This window comes from Capricornis sumatraensis, chromosome 1 (assembly GCF_032405125.1).
Source record: "Capricornis sumatraensis isolate serow.1 chromosome 1, serow.2, whole genome shotgun sequence".
In the NCBI taxonomy this organism is placed as follows: Eukaryota; Metazoa; Chordata; class Mammalia; order Artiodactyla; family Bovidae; genus Capricornis; species Capricornis sumatraensis.
The window spans coordinates 76,426,735-76,451,237 of record NC_091069.1 but is presented as its reverse complement, the minus strand read 5'-3'; the positions used below and the strand labels follow the sequence as shown (position 1 = coordinate 76,451,237).

Here is a 24,503-nt window from a genome sequence, read left to right as displayed (position 1 = left end):
AAACGGTATGGACCTAACAGAAGCAGAAGATATTATTAAGAAGAGGTGGCAAGAATACACAGAAGAACTATACAAAAAAGATCTTCATGACCCAGATAACCCTGATGGTGTGATCGCTCACCTACAGCCAGACATCCTGGAATGTGAAGTCAAGTGGGCCTTAGGAAGCATCACTACAAACAAAGCTAGTGGAGGTGATGGAATTCCAGTAGAGCTATTTCAAATCCTAAAAGATGATGCTGTGAAAGTGCTGCATTCAATATGCCAGCAAATCTGGAAAACTCAGCAGTGGCCACAGGACTGGAAAAGTCAATTTTCATTCCAATCCCAAAGAAAGGCTATGCCACAGAATGTTCAAACTACCACACAATTGCACTCATCTCACACGCTAGTAATGTTCAAAATTCTCCAAGTCAGGCTTCAATAGTACATGAACTGTGAACTTCCAGATGTTCAAGCTGGATTTAGAAAAGGCAGAGGACCAAAGGCAGAGATCATATTGCCAGCATCTGTTGGATCATCGGAAAAGCAGGAGAGTTCCAGAAAAACACCTACTTCTGCTTTAATGACTACACCAAAGCCTTTGACTGTGTGGATCACAACAAGCTGGAAAATTCTTAAAGAGATGGGAATACCAGACCACCTGGCCTGCCTCCTAAGAAATCTGTATGCAGGTCAAGAAGCATCAGTTAGAACTGCACATGGAACAACAGACTGGTTCCAAACAGGAAAAGGAGTACGTCAAGGCTGTATATTGTCGCCTTGCTTATTTAGGCAATGGCACCCCACTCCAGTGCTCTTGCCTGGAAAATCCCATGGATGGAGGAGCCTGGTGGGCTGCAGTCCATGGGGTTGCGAAGAGTCAGACACAACTGAGCGACTTCAGTTTCCCTTCTCACTTCCATGCATTGGAGAAGGAAATGGCAACCCATTCCAGTGTTCTTGCCTGGAGAATCCCAGGGACGGTGGAGCCTGGTGGGCTGCTGTCTATGGGGTCGCACAGAGTCGGACACGACTGATGGGACTTAGCAGCAGTAGCAACTGCTTATTTAACTTATGTGCAGAGTACATCACGAGAAATGCTGGACTAGATGAAGCACAAGCTGGAACCAAGATTGCCGGGAGAAATATCAATAACCTCAGATATGCAGACCACCACATATGACAGACACTTAATGACACCACTCTTATAGCAGAAGCAAAGAAGAACTAATGAGCCTCTTGATGAAAGTGAAAGAGGAGAGTGAAAAAGTTGGCTTAAAACTCAACATTCAGAAAACTAACATCATGGCATCCAGGCATCCAGTCCCATCACTTCATGGCAAATAGATGGGGAAACAGTGGGAACAATGACAGACTTTATTTTGGGGGGCTCCAAAATCACTGCAGATGGTGACTGCAGCCATGATATTAAAAGACGCTTGCTCCTTGGAAGGAAAGCTATGATCAACCTAGACAGCGCATTAAAAAGCAGAGACAAAGCCAACAAAGGTCCATCTAGTCAAAACTATGGTTTTCCCAGGAGTCATGTATGGATGTGAAAGTTGGACTATGAAGAAACCTGAGTGCCGAAGAATTGATGGTTTTGAACTGTGGTATTGGAGAAGACTCTTGAGAGTCCCCTGGACAGCAAGGAGATCCAACTAGTCTATCTGAAAGGAAATCAGTCCTGAATATCCTCTGGAAGGACTGATGGTGAAGCTGAAACTCCAATACTTTGGTCACCTGATGTGAAGAGCTGACTCGTTGGAAAAGACCCTGATGCTGTGAAAGACTGAAGGTGGGAGGAGAAGGGGACGACAGAGGATGAGATGGTTGGACCGCATCACCGACTCGATGGACATGATTTTGAGTAAGCTCAAGGAGTTGGTGATGGACAGGAAAGCCTGGCATGCTGCAGTCGATGGGGTCTCAAAGAGGCAAACACTACTAAGAGACTGAACTGAAGTAAGGAATGCAGAAGTAATTAACAGGGAAGAGACAGTGCTGGTTAATTCCAGTGCAGTTTGAGGTTCACACCAAATAAATACATAAAGCTACATGATTTGAATCACATAATGCCATAATAACCTCAACTTCCTATTCAAAACACCATCCTGTTCTAAAGCACTCAAAGCTCAGCTCTAAAACAATCGTATTAAACTCTTACTTGTGCTGAGATCAAGAATCTGTGCTATTTTCTATACTGCTCTCAAAGTAAATTACCACTGTTTCTAATATAAATAAGAAACAAAAGGAGAAAACTTAAAAGACACAAAACCCAAAACATACACACATGAAATAATCTTTAGTGATTAGTGTTCTCTTCATCTTTTGAACTCTTATAGTACTGTATATACACCATATACTCTACCGTATCACAGCTGCCTTATTTGTTATTTGCTTTCTTGGTATACTTATTTTCCTAACAAAATTTAAGCTCTGAGGACATGGCTATTTTATATATAATATTTTAATAGTAATTATAATATTATTATAATATAGTATAATTATATAATATTATGTTATAATTATATTATATTAGTATTATAATAATATTATTTTAATATTTTCCTCCATGTTCAGCTTGGTGCCCAATAACTACGCAAGAAATGCTGATTTTCATCCATTGAGAACTCAATTCAATTTATTCAAGAGTTTTTCCAAGAACCCACCACCAGTGGTGTACTAAGATGACCTTACATACTACTTGACAGAAAATAAAAACCCAGATAAGAACTGCTTCTCTTCTTCCTACCTCCAACTCTGTGAACTAATTACAAGCATATACATTTATTTTTTGTTCCCTCCTGAAATTACAATAGATTTGCACATATGAAGCAAACAATAAATTATACAGTGACTAAAGTGATCCATGGTAGCTGCCAAACTGTCCAATTGAAGAACCAAGAAATCATGAAAGACTAGTTATGATATTGTTCTAACAACAAAATCCAAAAACAAGACCTCAAAATAATATTTTGTTAAAAATTTTTTAACTTTATAGCTTTCACTTTTATAACTAATATTGGAATACCATATTCAGATGTCAAATTATAATCTAAGACTAATAAAAAATAATACCAAAAATGTTTAATTTCAACCATAACTAACAGAAAATTTAATTTTCAGTTAGAAAAAAATGTTCTTGACCAGAAGATACCCAATAGAAACACAAGCTCTTTTTTCATACTAAGGTTTATATTTTTAATACAGTATGCCTCAAGTTCAGATAAGCCATACTTTAAGTGCTCAATAGCTACAACGTGGCTAGTAGTTATCTTAATTGGATAGCATTCACACATACATACCCTTTTATTAAATTCTTACCAGTCCTCTTACACACATACACATAATGTAAAAATTATAATTTTTAGATTTTTACTACAAATTATATACAAATATACTAGAGTCCTCACTATTAATAGGATCCATAGGGATAAAGGCTTCTGTAGGGTAAGTATGATTCTTTAAAAAAAACTTTTGAAATCTTTGCTATTAAATAGGATTAAAAAAAATAGCATTGAAAATTTATACTAAGATTCACTTCCACAAAAGAATGAGACTTAAGTCTACATACCTTAAGCAAAAGATCTTAATTTTTACATACCTTTTAACTATCTCAAAGATGTACAGAAAATGACACTATTGACTGGCTCTAGGTTAAAGTCTATACACCTTAGGTTTAAAGGCTAATGTAAAGTTAAAAGGTAGTTTATGTGGAATTTAATTTCCAAAAGTTTTTTCCCCACAAATATTATCTAAGTTCCATGTTACTTACCCATAGCCACAGATCATATATTGGAAACTTGTGCTAGTAACTGTGTGTTTAGAAACAGCTCCCAGTCTCACAGTATAAAGAACCACACTTGACAACTGTTTCTAACACAGTTGGGAACTACCACAGCTTTTTTCCAACTACTGAAAAAAAAAAAATCCATGAAAAAACTAAAATCAAGACAGAAATTTATCTTAAGTGCATTTTAACTTAAATATTTTACTTGAAAAATTTACTTAACTATTTTAAGGGAGACAGTCCAGAAGCAAAGTTACAAAAAACTGCTTTTTAAAAGTGTGACTTGCAATAATCAGATATGTATCTTATAGTTACAAACTCTAAAAAAATCTAAGTATTAAGAATACTGTTCAATGCTTTCATTAATATATTCAGGTATTATTTATGAACATACATGAATATTATTCTGCTGAATTTTCACAATATGAACTACAGGGATTATGTAAGACTGGTCAAAGAAAATATATTTGACCATATCTTTGATACTATAAAGAACTACTGAAAATCTGAACAAGCCTTCATTTCATCAGGCTTCCCTGGTGGCTCAGATGGTAAAGTGTCTGACTGCAATGCAGGAGACCCGGGTTCAACCCCTGGGTCGGGAATATCCCCTGGAGGAAGAAATGGCAACTCACTCCAGTACTCTTGCCTGGAGAATTCTACGGATAGAGGAGCCTGGTGGGCTACAGTCCATGGGGTCGCAGAGTCGGACACAACTGAGCGACTTCACTTCACTTCTTCATTTCATCAGAAGAAATTTAAACCACTTCATTGTATGCCATCTTACATAAAGTGTGTTCAACAAGTATTTGGAGAGTAAATGAATGAATGTGCCATGCACTGTGTGAGGTACTGGTAAAACAGAGCAACCAAACAGAATCTTGTACTTGCCCTCCAACGGCTTAGAAGAGACATAAATAACCAAGCAGGCAATAATAGTACAGTACGTCACATGCTGTAATAGGAATAAGCAGAAGGTACTGTGAAAATATGGAGAAGGAAATGGCACCCTACTCTAGTATTCTTGCCTAGAATCCCACAGACAGAATCTGACCCTCGTGGGCTACAGACTGGGGTCACAGAGTTGGACAAAACTTAAAGGGTCTGAGCACAAACATACTACGGGAACACACAAGAGCATCTAATTCAATCTTAGATGATGTTAAGAGCATGTTGTTGGGATATTAGTTGAAGGTTCCTTGAAGAAAGTCTAAGGTGAAATGGTAACTACTGGGAGTTAGTTAATCAGAAAGAAGTGTGTGTGAAGACTGAAGGTGCTCACCTCCAGGTGTCTCAAGGAATTGCAAGTTGCTCCATATTGCAGTATCACATAGCAGGTGCCAGATTGTGAAGGGTGCCACAAACACTTTATTTAGATTTTATCTGGAAGGCCAAGGATAGCTACTAAAAAGGTTTTAAATAGAACACTAAGATGTTCTGATTTGTGTTTTAGGGAAATTACCTGAATGTATAGACACTTAGAAATGGATAGCACTAGTGGTAAGTGGCCAGTTAGGAAGCTACAACGGAGTAATACAATGGAGAGATGAACATAGCTTGAACTATGGTAATAAATATGAAAGAACTGAATACATTTGGGATATAGTCACAAAATAAATTCATAAAATTTGGTGACTGAATGGATATAGGTGGGATGGAGAAGAGGTTGGTGCCATGAATCGTAATGATTTGGGAAATCCAATGGATGGTGGTGCTATGTACTAATAAGGAAGAAACCTTTGTGGGTGAGACAGGGATCAGGGTGGGCGATGAGTTCAGTTTTGGGTTTTGAAGTACTCGTAACACAATCAAGTGGAGACTCTCAACAAAGCTAAATATATTGATTTCAGGCTCCAGTGAGTGATTTGGGTTGGAGATAAACAATCAGGGAATTCTGTCACTCTGAAAACACACTACAGTAGGAGTATAGAGCCAAAAATGTACATTAGCTGTCATTATTTATATATGGTACAACACTAATTTTCATGGCAGATATGTCATCCAACTCTTGAGCATTAACCATGTAGGTGGATAGTTATCTATGTCAAACTAATCATTCAGTTCAGTTCAGTTGCTCAGTCGTGTCCGACTCTTTGCAACCCCATGAACTGCAATACACCAGGCTTCCCCTGTCCATCACTAACTCCTGGAGTTCACTCATACTCATGTCCATTGAGTTGGACCATCTCATCCTCTGTTGTCCCTTTCTCCTCCCACCTTCAATCTTTCCCAGCATCAGGGTCTTTTCAAATGAGTCAGTTCTTTGCATCAGGTGCCCAAAGTATTGGAGTTTCTCAGCTTCACCATCAGTCCTTCCAAAGAATACTCAGGACTGATTTCCTTTAGGATGGACTGGTGGATCTCCTTGCTGCCAGGGGACTCTCCGGAGTCTTCTACAACACCACGGTTCAAAAGCATCAGTTCTTCGGCACTCAGCTTTCTTTATAATCCAGCACTCAAATCCATACATGACCACTGGAAAAACCAAAGCTTTGAGACGGACCTTTGTTGGCAAAGTAATGTCTCTGTTTTTTAATATGCTGTCTAGGTTGGTCATAACTTTTCTTTCATTACTGTATTAAAAAAAAAAAAAACCTGTGGGTCCCAGAACTGATAAGAATTTGTAACTCTAGCTTGATAAAAAAATGAAAGAAAGCCAACTGACAACTAATTCAACGATTAATGATCTTTGGGAATAGCTCAGCTTTCTTTTCATTCTTTCCCGTTACAAATCACATTTTGTTCTCCTGAGGCATTTTCTCCCTTTGCTTGCAGGGAAACTAGTAGTATAGAATAGCCTCACCCACAATTGGAACATTTGGAATTCCTTCTTCTATTCTTGTATTTTACCTCCAGTTTTGCATTTTCAGTATTTCCTAAAGCGACAAAATTTACAAAACACAATCATTCTTTTCTATTTTACCAAACAAGAAAAACTATTTTTAACATTCATGAATTTTAAGTATTTTTAAAGTTCAAGGAAAACTACATGGTTCAAAAGTAGCATTACATCCAAAGTAGGAGCTGATATGACTAGAGTATCAAGTGCACCATTAATTCAAGACCAGAATGATCATGGTTCCAAATCAGTAAGACAAACCTAATTCTAGGCTAACCTAAGATTCATATAAGTCACTAATTAAAAATTGCTAATTTTCATCTATTTGCCAGTCACGATGAATATAAAAATCTGCCATTAAGGGAACTGATATAGTAGGCAGGCTAGACATATAAACAAGTAACTGAAGCACTACAGTAAGAGCCATACTAAAAGTACACATGAGGTATTAGAAAAGGATAAACAGGACACACTATACACACCCAGCTTAGAAGGAAACAATTTATCCTGTCCTTAGCTTCACTTTTACAGGAAATGTGACAATTTTAGAAATGCCTTTTATTAGTTTAGTTTTATAGAAAAGGACTAGTGTGAAGACCAGGAAGAGGATTTTCCAGGCAATGGTACTGGAGTGGATTGCCATTTCCTTCTCCAGGGGATCTTCCCAACCCAGTGACAGAACCCAAGTCTCTCACATTGTAGACAGATGCTTTACTGTCTGAGCCACCAGGGAAGTCCCAAAATGAGAATAAGGCTATTAAATTCTTGTCTGTTGTCATTCAGTCATGTCCAACTCTTCACAACTCCATGGACTACAGCACGCCAGGCTCCCCTGTCCTTCAACTATCTCTCAGAATTTGGTCAGATTCATGTCCATTGAGTCGGTGATGCCACCCAACCGTCTCATGCTCTGCTGCCCTCTTCTTTTGTCTTCAATCTTTCCAAGTATCAAGTCCTTTTTCCAGTGAGTTGGCTCTTTGCATCAGGTGGCTGAAGTATTGGAGCTTCAGCATCAGTCCTTCTAATGATTAGTTAGGGTTGATTTCCTTTAGGATTGACTGGTTTGATCTCTTTGCTGTCCAAGGGACTCTCAAGTGTTTTCTCCAGCACCACAATTTGAACGCATCAATTCTTTGGCACTCAGGCTTCTTTATGGCCCAACTCTCACATCTGTACATGACTAATGGAAAAACCATAGCTTTGACTATATGGATCTTGTTGGCAAAGGGATGTCTCTGCTTTTTAATATGCTAAGTTTGTCACAGCTTTCCTTCCAAGGGGCAAATGTTTTTTAATTTCATGGCTGTAGTCACTGTCTGCGGTGATTTTAGAGCCCAAGAAAATAAAATCTGTCACTGTTTCCACCCCTGCCCCTTGCCATGATGTGATGGGATCAAGATGCCATAATTATAGTTTTTTGAATGTTGAGTTTTAAGCCAGCTTTTTCACTCTCCTCTTCCACCTTCATCAAGAGGCTCTTTAGTTCCTCTTCATTTTCTGCCATTAGAGTGATCCCTTTATGGATCACAACCTTGTCATGGAGAAGGAGCTTGTGTAACTCAATGAAGCTATGACCCATGATGTGCAGGGCCACCCAAGATGGACGGGTCATAGAAAAGAGTTCAGAAAAAACACGGTCCACTGGAGGAGAGAATGGCAAACCACTCCAGTATTCTTGCTGCAAGAACCCCATGAACAGTATGAAAAGGAAAAAAGATATGACACCAGAAGATTACAGTCTCATAAGCACTAAATACTTAATCTTTGCTATAAATTCATACAGCAAACTACTTTAAATTGAAAGAAAGAAAATGGATGAGACTGAGTATCATCAGTTCTCTTTCAGTTCTATAGTTAAACCACAATCCTGAGACTGCATGATTTTAAGCAAATGTTTTACAGATCAAAGATCAGCTAACAGGAAAGGTATCACTAGTGGGCATCTGAGGCCCAATAAGGGTTCCATGAAGTGTTTGAGGTTTGAAGGCCAATAAGTAGTAGCAAAATAATTTTTAGCTTAGTGGACTCCAAGTACAATGTTCTTTATTTTCACAAAAAGTAACGTGGATTTCTCAAAAAAGCTTATCATATAATCTATACAGATGACAATGATGATAGTAAATGGAATAATAATAGTACAAACTGGTGTATCTAACACTGAAAATTTCCATGTGCAGACACTATTTCAAGTGTTTTATATATGAATTAACTCATTGAATCCTTTATCAACTCCATGAAGAACATATTCCTATTTTAAAAATGAGAAAACTAGGCACACAGTGGTTAAACATCTTGACCAAGGCCACAAAGTATTAAGTAGCAGAGGCAGAATGTGAATTCAGTCTAGCTCCAGAGCCCAATACTAGTAACCACTGTGCTATCTAAATACAACTTAGTTATGCTAAATACCACTGAATATATACTCATCACTAGGAGTATATTACTATATAAGAGTACCATGAAATGGAACATATACTCCTGGAAATGTAAAGAATTAAAAAATAATAATAGTTTTTCATGTCTTACTTTATTCAAAGAATCAAGTTAACACTTTATAAAATCACAACATATACCTCAGACCTATTTTCATAATGAGCAACTTAGATCTTTCTGTATTATGTCAATAACATTTTGATATTTCACATATTTGATGATATAGTATAACATTTAAGGAACAGACTCTGGAAAGACTGTCTAGCTTCTTTGTTAGAATACTGGCTTAGTAGCTGTGCAATCTTGGACAAGTTCCTTAACCTGTCTGATTTTCAGTGCATCATAAAATGGAGATGATAATGGTGACTACCTCATAAAATTTTTGTGAAGATTAATTCTCAATACAGTCCTTGGGAGAGATAACATTTCAACGTTAGTTATTATCATAATTGAAATGAGATGCCAAAAGCTAGCAAGGTGTGCTCAAAATGCATTTCAAATTCTAGCTAAAGGCCTTTATTATATTATCTGATTCAATGTTCAAAAAACCCTCTGAAATGTAGAAATAATTCTTATCACAAAATAATTCTCATGATGACTGTTTAGAATAGTTTATGACCAGCAGAAAATACAAGGTGAAATCCACAAACACCAAGGACTGACCACTGACAAAAATGAATAATGCCATTTCATTTTAGGAGGGTATAATATTATTCTAATGATCCTGTCATAAATTTAAAGTATGTGTAACATTCATTTTTTTCCCAATTATAAAAATGTTTACAATTGCCAAGATATGGAAGCAACTTAAGTGTCAATCAACATATAAATGGAAAAAGAAGATATGGTAGGGACTTCTCTGGTGGTCTGATGGTTAAGAATCCACCTGCCAATGCAGTGGACATGGTTTGATCCCTGGTTGAGAAAGATCCCACATGCTATGGAGCAACTAAGCCTGCAAACTGCAACTACTGAGCCTCATAAATCTAGTGTTCCTGCTCTGCAATGAGAAGGTCGCACACCACAGCTAAAAGGAGCCCCCACTTGCTGCATCAAGAGAAAGCCCGTGCACAGTAACAAAAACAGGGCACATTCATCAACTAATCAATCTTAAAAAAGCAAAGAGAATATATGGTACACACACACACACACACACACACACACACACACAGAATGAACTTTTGCCCTGTAACAACATGGATGGACTTGGAGGGTATTATGCTAAGTGAAATGAGTCAGAAAGAAAAATACTATGTGATATCACATGTGTGGAAGCTAAAAATTAAACTATTGAATATAATAAAAAGAAAAACAGGGATATAGAGAACAAACTAGTAGTTGCTAGTGGAGAGGCAAGTAAGGCTAGGGGTTTAAGAGGTACAAATTACTATGTACAAAATAAGCTATAAGAATACACAGTACAACTCAGGGAATATAGCCAATATTTTATAATAACTATAAATGGAATATAACCTTTAAAAATTGTGGAACACTACACTGTATACCTGAAACTTATATAACACTGTATATCAACTATATCTTAATTTTTAAAAAGTTCACTTAGAAAATGTGAATACAGAAAAACACAAAAGAAAAAGTTACAAAATTTCTTTCTGAAACATGCTTTCTAGTGCCCGCAGAATAAAACTGTTCCATAATTTATGTAATCAGCCCCTTGTTAAATTTATTTAACCAGTTTCCTTTTTCTCTTGGCCATATTTGTAAACTGCTTCAGTCATGACAAAAATTTACCTTTTCATGAAAAATATTTTTGACATAGTTTTGTCATTTAGAGTCAAATAAGATGACTTATCAAACTAGTAAGTAATAATAGTAAGTTATTATTAGTAGTTATTATCAGTTAAATAATTAGGCTGGATGAAGCACAAGCTGGAATCAAGACCGCCGGGAGAAATATCAATAACCTCAGATACGCCAATGACACCACTCTTATGGCAGAAAGTGAAGAGGAACTGAAGAGCCTCTTGATCAAAGTGAAAGAGGAGAGTGAAAAAGCTGGCTTAAAACTCAACATTCAGGAAACTAAGATCATGGCATCTGGGCCCATCATTTCATGGGAAATAGATGGGGAAACAATGGAAATACTGAGAGGCTTTATTTTCTTGGGCTCCATAATTACTGCAGATGGTGACTGCAGCCATGAAATTAAAAGATGCTTTCTCCTTGGAAGAAAAGCTATGACCAACCTAGACAGCATATTAAAAAGCAGAGACCTTAATTTGTCAACAAAGTTCCATCTAGTCAAAGCTAAGGTTCTTCCAGGAGTCATGTATGGATGAGAGCTGGACTATAAAGAAAGCTGAGCACCGAGGAATCGATGCTTTTGAACTGTGATGTTGGTGAAGATTCTTTAGAGTCCTTTGGACTGCAAGGAGATCAAAACAGTCCATCCTAAAGGAAATCAGTCCTGAATATTCACTGGAAGGACTGATGCTGAAGCTGAAACTCCAATACTTTGGCTACCTGATGCGAGGAACTGACTCACTGGGAAAGACCCTGATGCTGGGAAAGATTGAAGGCAGGAAGAGAAGGGGACGACAGAGGATGAGATGGTTGGATGGCATTACCGACTCAATGGACATGAGTTTGAGTAAGCTCCAGGAGTTGGTGATGGACAGGGAAGCCTGGCGTGCTGCAGTCCATGGGGTCACAAAGAGTTGGACACAACTGAGCGACTGAACTGAACTCATTATGAAGCAGGCCTGCAATCAAGAAACAGTATCTCATTGCATCATTATAACCACCCTGTAAGGCTGATAGTATTATTCTCATTTTAGAAATGTAGAAACTGAGTTTTAGAGAGTAACTTTCTAGAAGTCAAACAGCCAGTAAGTGCATGGCTGGGATTTGATTCAGCCACCCAGTCTTATCTTCTGTTCCATGCTGCCTTCCTAACAAAAACAAAATCAACAAGACAACCAACATTAGCCGAACAACAAGAAGGTGCAGCTAATGCTTTATCAATATGCCAGGCACTGTGATCATTATTTTACATACATTATTCTCTATATTCATGTAAAGGAGGCCTATTAATTATTAGTCCAACTTGCCGACTGTTCTCAGAATGACCCTGAGATGTTCCAGTTGACCCTGGAACATATGAGATTAGGGGCACTGATCCTCCTTGTATTTGAAAACCCACCTATAACTTACAGTTGGCCCTCCACATTGGCAGTTCCTGATCCATAGATTCAACCAACTACAGATTGTGGAGAACTGCAGCATTTACTATCGAAAAAAAAACCAAAAAAACCCATGGATAAGTGGACACATGCAGTTCAAACCTGTTTAAGGGTCAAAAGTATGTTTATATCTTCACGCCTTTATTCACTGTGGTCTTCTTGCTTATAATATCATCTCTTTTCTTTCTACTTACATAAGGTTATAGTATAAGGTTCTGTCAAGTCTCACATTCTATATAAAGCTTTCCCATCATGGATGGATTGCTTTCTGATAGCAACTCATAAAAAGTCAAATCATGTATACAGTACTAGAAAGAAAATCCTACCTAGTTGTTTGAGTTAGGACAAGCCCATTTACCTCTTTCTCTTTGCCTAAATTTTCTGCCTGCAAATGAAAGGGATGGACTAGACCAGACCGAATCTTGTGGTGGTGTTAAAGCACCTTGCTGAGCTCTACCCCCAGTGTTTCCGAATCAGACAAAGGGGAGAGAGAGTGAGAATTTAAATTGCTAACAAATTCCGAGGGATGCTGCTGCTGCTAGGCAAGGGATGACATGAGAATTACTGGGACCAAACAAAACTCCAAGGTAAAGACTTTGGTCTTTTTTCTCTTAAGAAATCACGGAAAGTTTTCAATTAGCATTGTAGCGTTTATTACACCTTTTGTTAAGAGGTCATTTAGGCAGCAATAGGGCACAATAAAAAGGCTCCATCAATAATGTCAACAAATCAGAAAACCCTGGATTAGAGTGGTGGTAGTTAGAACAGGAAGGAACAAAAAAGCCTCAAAACGTATGGCTCAGTCACTCTTCTCTACTAATGTTTTTGCCATTATCCACTGGAAAGTCACACGTATACATACTACTATTAGCTATAAAACACAACGCAAAATCAGGAATCACTTTCTGACAGCAAAATAACTGTCATGTAATTGTTAGGAATCTAACAAACATTACAATAATAAGAATTCAAGTTACAGTATAACATTATATTCTAAGTATATATTACTATTTCAATTCCAAACTTTAACAAAAACAGAGCGGAAAATGACAGTATAGGTTGATTAATTTTATCTCTAAACTCCTTAGTATTAATAGTAAGGAAATAAAAAGATACAAATCCTTACAACAAAGAGAATCGATGAACTCATCAATACACAAGATTTCAGTGGGTTTCTTGAAGACAAAAATATAAAGGGATATTGAGTAGTGAAGCAAAGTAGAGGATGCTGCCCAGTAAAGCACGTTAGAGGCTACAACAGAAGAGGGAGCTGTCAACTTCTTTCAAAATCTCAGAGAAGTTTTGAATTCTGAAAATGCAAGTACAAAACAAAGGACAACAGTGATATGTAGATCTGAAAACAATGGCATTCACTGCAGATAAATAAAAGGAAGTCTCGTCAAAATACCAAATAAGGGTGAAAGCAGAGTAAAGAAATTTTCAGACATACACAGACTTACAAATTTTCGCCTATAATAGAAAATTACTTGAGAACACATTTCAACGAAAGTAGAGAGTAAACCCAAAAGGGGTAAGACTTAAGATGCAGTAGTTAATGAAATCATCACAGAAAAGCAACAACGGGAAGATATTCTAAGGTAAAAGGGGTGAAGGAGGCTCAAAGAAATTTGGTATACATTGAACCAGGGCTCCAAAAAGCTGCAGGTAAGAAATTTCCTGGAAATTAATAGGTTAGATAATAGGTAGCTTAGAAAAACTTGAGGACATGATAAAGCCAACAGGTGAAATACCAAAAAGAATCCATCAGAAGTTAGGAATGATTTCTTTTGAGCAGAGTAAGAATATATCAGGTAGTAGAAAAAGAAACAGAATCTACCATGTACTTGGCTAAACAGAGAAGATATTCCTATAAGTATAATAAGATAAACACTATAGTTATTTTTCAACTTTTAGAATCAACCTACATACAAATCAATAATGCTCTATTAACAAAGTGGTAAATGTTACCAACCTTGATAATGAAAATGGACAGCCATGAACATTCTCATCTTACAAGAGCGTCTACAGACTCTCTATTGTCCATAGTGAGGAAAATAAGATTAAGCTTTAGGCATGAGTGCTCACTCACGTTTGACTCTTTGCAACCCCATGGACTGTAGCCCACCAGGTTCCTCTGTCCACGGGATTTTACAGGCAAGAGTACCAGAGCAGGTTGCCATTTCCTTCTCTAAGGGATCTTCTGGACCCAGAGATGGAAACGGCATCTCTTGCATCTCCTGAATTGGCAGGCACAGAGTCTCTACCACTGTGCCACATGGGAAGCTCCAAAATTTAATTTTAAGTATGCTGTTTAAAGTTATACTGGGATGAGGTGGGTAGAGGGAATGCTGTAAGTAAACTACCACAGCAGAAATCAACAGGCAATGTTTGATAAAGATGAAGTAGGATAAGCTTTAGGCAGCCAAAATAAACCTTACGCTATTTATGCAAAGAAATTTATCCACTTGACTCAAAGTTCACTGCTCAGGATACATCTATCTTTATTCAGCACACAATTCTCTTAATTAAATTATTTCCTAGTCTTCATACCTAATATAAAGGTAGAATTCTTACCTGAAGATTATAAAATTAGTACACAAATCATCCCAGTCAACAAAGAACATGCCATTTGTTTGGAGAGAAAAGACAAAAGTGGCAATTAATGAACAAAACAGTGTGTATATATCTCTATGTACCAGAGTACAACCATATCACATGAGACAATTAGAGAACATAAATATAAAATAAGATGTTATTTCTGGGGAATTCCCTGGTGGTCCAGTAGTTAGGACTCCCATCTTCCGCTACAGGGTGCAGGGTTTAATCCCTGGTTGGGGAACTAAGATCCTGCAAGCTGCACAGCACAGCAAAGTGAGGGGTGGGGGGGCGGTGGGGGGAGAATAAGATGTTATCTCTGCAGGCAAATAATTTACCTAAAGGAAAAGCAATAAAAATAGAAATAAATGTAGTTCAGAATCATAGGGGAAGATTTAATAGCGTAAACAGAGGTTAGGCTTGAGAATAAGATATGGGCAAGCAATGAAACAAAAAACACGGTATTCAGAAAGGAAAAGGGATACTAAAAACACAAACTAAGCTGAAGTAAATAGTCTAGTGAAACTGTATTACTCAGGAGCTTTCATGGGAAGACACAGAACTGACAGAAGGAAATCTTCAGGAAGTCAGAGGCACTGAATGAAAATGCAAGTGGCAGAATTCAGAGTATGGGAATGTGTTTAAGACAAGTCTACTTCTTACCACCAAAATTACAAGATAACTTTGGCAGCTGGAAATATACTAATTGTAAGGCAGCTCCAGTAGATTAAAAAAAAAAACAAAAAACCTTCCTTTATTTTTGTGCTGTATTTGGATGAAAGAAAAAACAAATTCAAATTACAAGTTTTACTGAAGTATCAATAGATGAAATATCATACTTATGAAATATCACACTAAAGAACAGCAGATGGCGCCAAAATATTATTTTTTCCACAATTTCCTTCAGTCAGTCACATAAACAACTGAAATGAAACACTCTTCATACTAGAACTGAAGAGTTAAAAAAAATTTATATATTATCCAAGTTTTCATGTGGTATACTCACATACTGATTATTAGTAACGATGTTCTAGAGAAAAACACAAGGTTGGATCAAACACAAAAACCTGAATCAATTGTAAATACTTTCACCTTTATGAAAAATTTAATTATACTTCTTACAAATGAGTTTCTAGTCCAGAAAAAGTACTGATACCTACAAAACTGAAAGGATTCATAGTAACATTTTCACAATAAACTCTTAATTGTAGTAACAACTCACCAGCAATATGGGTAATTTAAAGCTACCCGTCACAGAAATGGATCTCTTTTCTAAGATGTTTAAAATGGAACACTACCACAATTAAATACACTCACTGATCTCAAGATTACCTGGAGTTCAAAATATTAAAATGCAAAAATACAAAATAAGCGGAGGATTTGCGAAACAACTGTGTCAATATCAATGCTTCACTTTTATGATGCATGAATTACATTTAAGATTAAACTAAACTAGTTTGCACTGATTAGGGTGAGGAGAGAGGGAGGAAAACTGTGGCAGACTTTAATATCTGCTGGATGATTTAAACAGAGAAAAATGGTACATTATCACAAATTCATAAATGGATGAGACTTTACCCTTGCATACAAACAGCTAAAGCTTTCCTGTGTCTTTCTTATCTGCAGCTACTTTTTCAGGATATCTGAAGATTTTACAAATCCTTCAAACACCAAAATTTAAAAAAAAATTTTAATCATTCTGATTGAAAATATTTCTAAAGTATATTACCTTATTTTGCTTTTAAAAGAATATCTTAATGTAACACTTTCTTGGTTTTTATAAGATAATCATTAGGATCATGAAGTAAGTCCATTGATTTGTAATACAGCAAGACCCTGGTCACTCACTTATCAGTACAAAGCAATTTTTTTCTTCTAGTTTTATTGGGTTATAATTAATATACAGCACTGTATACATTTAAGGTGTAGAGCATAATGATTTGACTTATATACATCATGAAATGGCTACCCTAGTAAAGTTTAGTAAACATCCAACATCTCATAGATGCAAAATAAAAGAAAAAAAAATTTTTTCCTGGTCATCAGAGTGCTCAGGATTTACTCTTAATAACTTTCATAAATAATGTACATAAGTATTAACAAATAAATCATGTTATACATTAAATCTCTAGTACTTATTTATCCTAAAAGTGGAAGTTTATACCTTTTGACCACCTTCATCCTATCCCCCTATTCTTAATCTTAATCTTTGCTTCTGATAATCACAAATCTGGTATCTTTTTCTGTGAGTGTTTTTTAACGTATAATTGACCTATAAAACTATGTTACTGAGCACATGTGTACACACACACACAATATGTTAGTTCCTGGTGTACAACTCATGATTCAGTATTTCTATGTATTACCAAATGACTACCACAACCCTATTTTTATATTATCCTAAACTACTGGGTTTCTTGTGTTACTCCTGCAGTTTATCAACTTTTTTTTTCTTTTCTTGCTGTAAGGTTGTTAGATGTCATTTCTTTTGGCTGTTTCTGAGACTACAGATTCCTCTTTTCTCTGATAAAACAAAGAAATAGCTTGCTAAACATATTGTTTTAAACGTAAGGGCATGGGCTTAGCCACTCAGTCGTTTGCTCGTGTGAGACTCTTTTGTGACCCCATGGACTGTGGCCTCCAGGCTCCTCTGTCCCTGGAATTCTCCAGGCAAGAATACTGGAGTGGGTTGTCATTTCCTTCTCCAGGGGATCTTCCCAACCCAGAGACTGAACCTGTGTGTCTTCCGCACTGCAGGCACATTCTTTACCTGCTGAGCCACTGTGACCCCAAAAGTGAGGGTAAACAGTCACTATTATAGGAACTGAGAAGACTTTTCCAAGAATAAAGTACATGGGCTTTATAACCATGTCATGCTGCTCCTAAGTCATTATCGCTTCTGTTCCTTGGTGCTGTTTAAGATAAATGAGATTGCTGGACATCTTTTTTCCAAATAGCTAAAACACTTCTTTTTATCACTGTGTTCTGATTGGTTAACTCCTTTGCCAGATAGCGCACAACCAAAATATCTCTGGCAACAGCCACTGTATTAAAAATTGGGTCTATTTTACATGATTGATAGATTTAAATGACAAATATGAATATGGTTTTCAATTCTTATCCTTAACAATTATTTTACCCTAGAGTCTTAACCAAGACTAACTAGAACATTAGCCTCTTCAGCAGAAATCAAGAAGGTAAGTTAAATCAAACTGTCCTTTGTTCCACTAGAAAATGGAGAAATCGAATTAGTATCTTTTTTTCCTTCTCTATTATTTTTTGAACTGGGAAGCATAGCAATGTTCAGACTTAGTCGTGAACTAAATCATCTGCAGACCTTGCAAAAAAACATATCCACACTTTACTTCTTATGAAGTGGACACTGTAATTCACTTTGTAATATCCTTTCTACCACATATGAATATGGTTATTTATAGTAATTTCATACTCATCAAGGGTGAGGAGGCCTGAGCTAATATGAGAGAGAAGCAGCAGCTTGCTTTTTTGACTTCTGGGTAAAAGAGGTCCATTTCCCTTTTCTCCTAATAGATACTAACAAGGATAAATGTTACACTGTTATCATAGGCAGCCATTCTATGTCCTTGAGGGGAACTAGACATGACAAGACAAAACATCTTGTCATTTAATATAAGTTTTCTTATTGTTTAAGCCAGTTTCAGTCAGATTTAAGTTTTTCACATTTAAAAGCATCTTGAACTTTGAAGATATTCATTGTTCATGATAAACAACCAGGGGTGAAAGCCATTGGACTTGAAAAGTAGTAATTTGAAATTCAAAAGGAATTTAACAAACCAGACTGATCTTTAGAACTGGGAAAAACAGGGAAAAATAAGAATCAAAACCCAATCTATGGCGCAATCTGCTCATAAAAATGTATGTACAAATTTCAAAAAATGCATATACGTACAATTCTTTGGATCCTCCTTTAACAGTGATTATCATAGCACCAAGCATACTGATGTTATTTAATAACTATAACAAATATAATTAGTTTGAGACTTACATTAGCTTTGTTATTCCCTTCGCCTTCAAACATATTTCAATAAGAAAATAAAATCAATAACTGTTGTTAAATTAGCCCAGTAAGAAACTGTCTCAACTTTAAAATGCTGTAAATCTGCTGATACCATACGAAAGCTAATGAGTCAATTATTAAATACTTTTATTTACACATTTGTGTCAAAACTAATCACTACATAGCTGATTTTACAGACAATGTTCTGCTGTTAAGACTAATACAGAACCGAATTAAATGAAAAATCTAATTTCCACAAATGTTCTTAGATAGCTCATTTACATGGCTCTGAAATAATACAGCTACAGAAAACTTAAGTGAAACCTTAATCAAATCATATGGGTATTCGTTTAATAAACTGTTCAAACTAAGGATCTATAAACAGCTACTGAATTATGAAGTACTTAAGTAAAAGCTAAGTTTTATTTCAAAACTTTTACACAATTTTCTGTATACCTATTATTTGGAGGTTGTGGTACAAAAATACTCGAAGGTACTGGCTGACTTTGAAGAAATATGGCATTTTCTACTAGATCATAGAGATAAGCCTAAAGCTGGACTCGTTGTGATTTTACAAGGTGCTCTGAACAAATGAGAACCAATTTACATAAACATATTTGTTGGACTTTTTCATTTAAGAATGAAAAGTTGATAATTTGGTCATGCTTACAAAGGCATGTGACTGTGCTGATCTTCAGTTTATAAGACCACTACCACAACTAAGACGGCTAAACAGAATCCATCTTAAATAAATGTTCCTATTCACTAAATAAAAAAATTCTTAAGTACTGATACTACTTCATGAGAAACAACATAAAGACAGTGAGAGAAACTACCTTCGAAAAATTCATAATTAAAGACAGTGACTGCATAAATATTTAAATAAGTACCCAGAATTAATAAGTCATTTATGTTATATATAAGCAATAGGGTCTTTTGTCAAGATGAGCAAAGTTCTTATAAGAGGTTAGGTGAAACACTCATCTTCACTAGGGGAATGACATGTGTTATCAATTAAGTATTTTGAGTCACTAGCAGTGGAAGCCTACTAGGTAGAATGTTGGAACATGAGCAGATATTCTGAACCATAAAGTCACGTTTACAGATAGTGGAGTAATAAAATAGGAGCCTGGGTCCCTAATATGTTATGGTGGAGCCTTCACACCGACCTTAGAGGCTTACCTCTAGACAGTCACCACATCAGAAAAGAATAAACTTCTACCTTTTTAAACAACTATTACTTTGGGCTTCCTGTCACTCAGACAGGAATTATTTTAATTAATAATCACACAAAGTAAAAACATTCTATACATTCGAACAAGAATCTTAAATACATTTAAGACATACGTTCAAATTCCAGGCTGTGCAACATGATTTTGGGCAGATGACTTGACCTCACCAAGTCTGTCTCCACAACTGTAAAGTAGCAGAAAAATACCTACTTCTTACAATTATTGTGAGGATTAAATATAATGAATAAGGGGAAAATGAGGAAGCAAGAGGAAAACAAATGTTGGCAAAGAGTGCTAAGAAAAATATAAGATGGGAAAAGGAAATCAAAATGGTATTTTAAAATATAAAAATAATGTACAAAGTTAATCAAGCACATTCTTTATTTCATCTTTTATAACATACAACATCTACAAAATAAGGATGCTGTGTTACATGACATTTAAGGGTTTTTCTAGCTCTAAAACCATATCACAAAATTACATTACATCACAAATATCTGTAGTCTATCTAGCAAGGCTGTTTAAAACCTTTCAGCTCCATCCTACTCTTGAGAAAACACACACACACACACCATACTGATGGTACGCAGGATTCTCTATGATAATCTTGATCATCTTCTGATTATTTTTATATACTTAAAACTGTGCTGACTCTGCAAAATGTTCCATGGTCCCTGACGTATCTTTCATGTGAACTCTAAGCTACAATTTCTAAGAATTATGTCCTCTGATGACACAACTTACAAACAAAAATTACCCAAAATACTGAAAACAATCTTCTAACAGTTTGCAGCTTACATATTTTAACACAGCTGCCTTTAATTAATTGCTCTGATTGTTAATTACATCATTCTTTGTTCAGTTTATTGGTACAGTGTAGTATCAGTCAGATAGGCTTGTTCAAAAGCTGCAGTAATGAAGTCCAAAAAATCTTTAGCTTAAAACAACAAAGATTTATTTCTCACTCATTTTACCCGTCTATCTGGTTGCTGAAGACCTCTGCTCTATATAACTGTTCTCCTCTGGAACAGACTTATGGAACAGCCATTCCCTGAAACAATACTAGAGGCAGCAGTACAAGGAAAAGAGCTCTGAAAGACCTCATACTGGCAATTAAATGATCGGCTTGGAAGTGACACACTCATTTCCATTCACAACTCTTTGGCCAGAACTGTTCACATGGCCCAATGATAGAGGGGTCAGAAAGTGCCAAATGGTGCAGAGCCAAAAATATTTAGTAAGCAGTATAAATGATTACCCCAAGTACCTGCCTGATGACACAGAAAAACATTAAAGACTTTCTAGTGATACAAACTTGAAAAATTATTGATTTTAATAGTCATATAATCAACTCAATAAAATTAGGACTTTATCAAACATCACTGAATTCACCAACATTCTTCCTGTAGAAACTACCAGACTCCAGGGGAATCAACATCAAATGCTTTGAGTAGGTCAGTAAAGAAAGAATACATTAATACATATCTATACCTCTGTACCTGCATATTCTCCTCAAGATGGTACAGTTCTGGGAAAGAGAGATGGCAATGTTGACCCAAATTCAAGGCTTTTAGAAAAGCCATTTAATTTATCCCAATTAGTATTAGTTTCTCATGCCACAATTAGAAAAAACAAAAGTTTTTAAAGACTCTTTGTATAAGTCAGTAAGTTATTTACCAAGGATCATATATTTAAATGCCTATAAAGGTTGCAAGTAAAGTGAAACATTAAGAAATGGTGGGCGATTAAGAGAACTGGAGAGTTTATGGCTCATGCAATTCTTACCCAGTGTTAAAACCTTGGCCAATGGCTGCCATATTGAAATTCAAGTCAGTGATATCAGATGATCTGAACAGTTAAAGGAACCTGAAAATCAAGTTTATGTGGAATCTCACATTTAAAATGTTGGAAACCAACTGAATTTATTTTTTAGGAACACTGTATAGAATAAGGCATTCTATTCACCAAATCAGTTTGCTGGCTGCAAATCTGAAACCTTTGGGTGAGACGAAAGTGAAAGATTTCTGTGCACACATCTTTTTGGAAGCTGTCCAATTCTTGACCCTGGTTGTTTTAAGCATCTTAAAAACAAACAAAACCCCCTCATTTTATGGGAGCGAGGAATCTTGAGGTAAACTGGCAAGCTAACAGAACAGACCTAAAATACCCTGTGCTGTGCTTAGTCGCTCAGTCATGTCCGACTCTTTGTGACCCCATGGACTGTAGCCTGCCAGGCTCCTCTGTCCATGGAATTCTCCAGGCAAGAATACTGGAGTGGACTGCTATGCCTTCCTCCAGGGGATCTTCCCAACCCAGGGATTGAACCCAGGTCTCCTGCATTGCAGGCGGATTCTTTTTTTTTTTAAAGCAGAAATTTATTAAAATCCATTTATATAGTGTTTTACAGGCCAGAAAAAGAAAGTACAGAGTCCTCAACATTCAGGCAGTCATCTCTACTCTCTGAAGTACACTGTGAGAAGACAAGACTTCTTTGCCCTCATCCCCTAAAAAGATAACTTCTATTTACACTCCTGAAAATGATGCATTTATTACACCACCTCTCAAGAACAATCTCACTGAATCCCAAGCCTCTGCAGAAAGAGAAGAGAGAATAGCAAAGAACCTTCTCCAGAATGCAGTGTCTCACCCAGAGGTGTAGTGCAAAAGACACAGAAATGGCAGAGGCTTCAAGGAGTGTGCGCCCTGTGATGGGCCCAGGAGGAAAGCCTGCGGCCGGCTAGGGCGCCCTAGCTGCGGAGTGTGGCCAGACGGGACTGCATGGCCTCCAGGGCCTCCTCCTCCTCCTCCTCATCTTCTGATGCAGCCATCGCTCCTGAAGGTTCAGGCTCTGGGAGGGCGTCTGTCACCTTACTAGGTGCTTTGCCTAAGGCCCCTGCGGTGATTTCAAACAGAATTCTGTCAATTTCCATCTCTGCTGCTTCTTCCATTTCTTCTTGATCATCCATGCTTTCAAAAGTGTCCTCTAATAGCTCTTCTATGATCCCAGCCTTCATCATCTCTTTGGACAGCTCCCGCATGGTGGCCTGGATTTCCGGGATCTTTACAAGACTCTGCATGGCCTTCATCACTTCTGTGCTCTTCTGCAGGGAACCAGCCACTCGCAAAACCACCAGCTGGTTCTTCATCCCCATGAGCACGGAGTTCATGTGCGCCTTGGATGCGTAGAGCTTGCTCACGGCCTTCCTTGACCTGATCATCTCCTTAGCCAGAACCACACAGACATCCTTCTGACCCTTCTTGGCAGCATCTTTCACAGATCGTTTCACTTTTTCTTCTTCTCTTTGGATATCTCTTATTTGCCTGTCAACAACTCTCATTTCCTTTCTTATCTTCAATGACCATTCATTGACCAGCTCTTTGGGGGGCTTCTCCTGGGTTTTTCCAAACAGCCCCATGGCGAACTGAACTCGTCTCGCCCCTCCCGGCTTTCCATTCCCCGCGCCTTGGCAGGTCATGGGCAGCCGCCTGGGCGGAGCCGCTGAGAGACCTGCAGGCGGATTCTTTACCATCAGAGCCACCAGGGAAGCCCTAAAATGTATTATATCTTATGCCTCGAAGTCTGCTTTTTAAGGTATTCAAAATACACAAACATAAAAATTACCTTAGAAAGCATTTTCAGCCTAAGCTTCTAGTTAAGCAGTATTTTAATGAAGTCAAAGCAGAAGTTTAGTTCTTTTGTAGGGATTAAACAAAGGGAATCAAAAGATATATCCAAGAAGACCTTCCAAAATCCAACTATATAGGTCAGATTTTTCTGAAGTAACTGTTATCCTTCAAATACAGTGCTATACTATGGAACCCTAAATAAGCCTTAGGCTGTTTTGAGAGTATATACAAATTTTTAGTAAAGTTACAGTTATTCACCTATTAATGACATGTTGTGAGATTGCTTATCTGGGATTAAAATAGGTCTTTCTGTGAAATTAATTTAAATAACTTATGCTTCATTTATCACTATGTTCAAATTAAACTTAAATCCCAGATGCATACCTATCATGACTTTAAAACTATGCTAAAAAACACCATGCTACAATAATTAATAAGTTAGGAAAACAGCTGATCTTTTTTCCCTTTAATTCTTCCCGTGAGAAATAAAAATTAAATTGTTCTATGTAAAAAAGAAATTACATATATGGGCAGTCTTTTTGAATGTCAAGTTTTCCATACATTTATTATCATTTCTTAGACAGTAATTTCAAACTCTGAAGCTTCAATTGATAAAGATAGAATCATTATAAGACAGACTTTGATGGCCAAAATATCACGGCAGCTATCACCATATCTTCTGTACAGGAGTATTTATTTAATTGTTTGATTATTTTTTACAGTAGAAATCTTCAAACTGTGCTTCAGTTCAGTTCAGTTCAGT

The 24,503-nt window shown here is 36.8% G+C and overlaps 2 protein-coding genes across 3 annotated transcripts in view; both read right to left on the bottom strand.

Moving 5' to 3' along the window:
• Window positions 1-24,503, bottom strand: part of FBXO11 (F-box protein 11) — a 110,374-nt gene that overhangs the window by 37,127 nt on the left and 48,744 nt on the right. The gene's annotated exons all lie outside the window — the stretch shown is intronic.
• LOC138087764 (charged multivesicular body protein 3-like) lies at window positions 22,861-23,608 on the bottom strand. Of its 2 annotated transcripts, XM_068983108.1 has the most exons (2): window positions 23,314-23,608; window positions 22,861-23,193 (listed from the first exon to the last, which is right to left on the bottom strand). In XM_068983108.1, the coding sequence occupies exons 1-2, from the start codon at window positions 23,587-23,589 to the stop codon at window positions 22,861-22,863; spliced, it is 609 nt and encodes a 202-aa protein (XP_068839209.1). In that variant the 5' UTR covers window positions 23,590-23,608. The 2 variants fall into 2 exon arrangements, with proteins under 2 accessions (XP_068839209.1, XP_068839205.1); XM_068983104.1 differs by having other exon boundaries at window positions 22,861-23,608.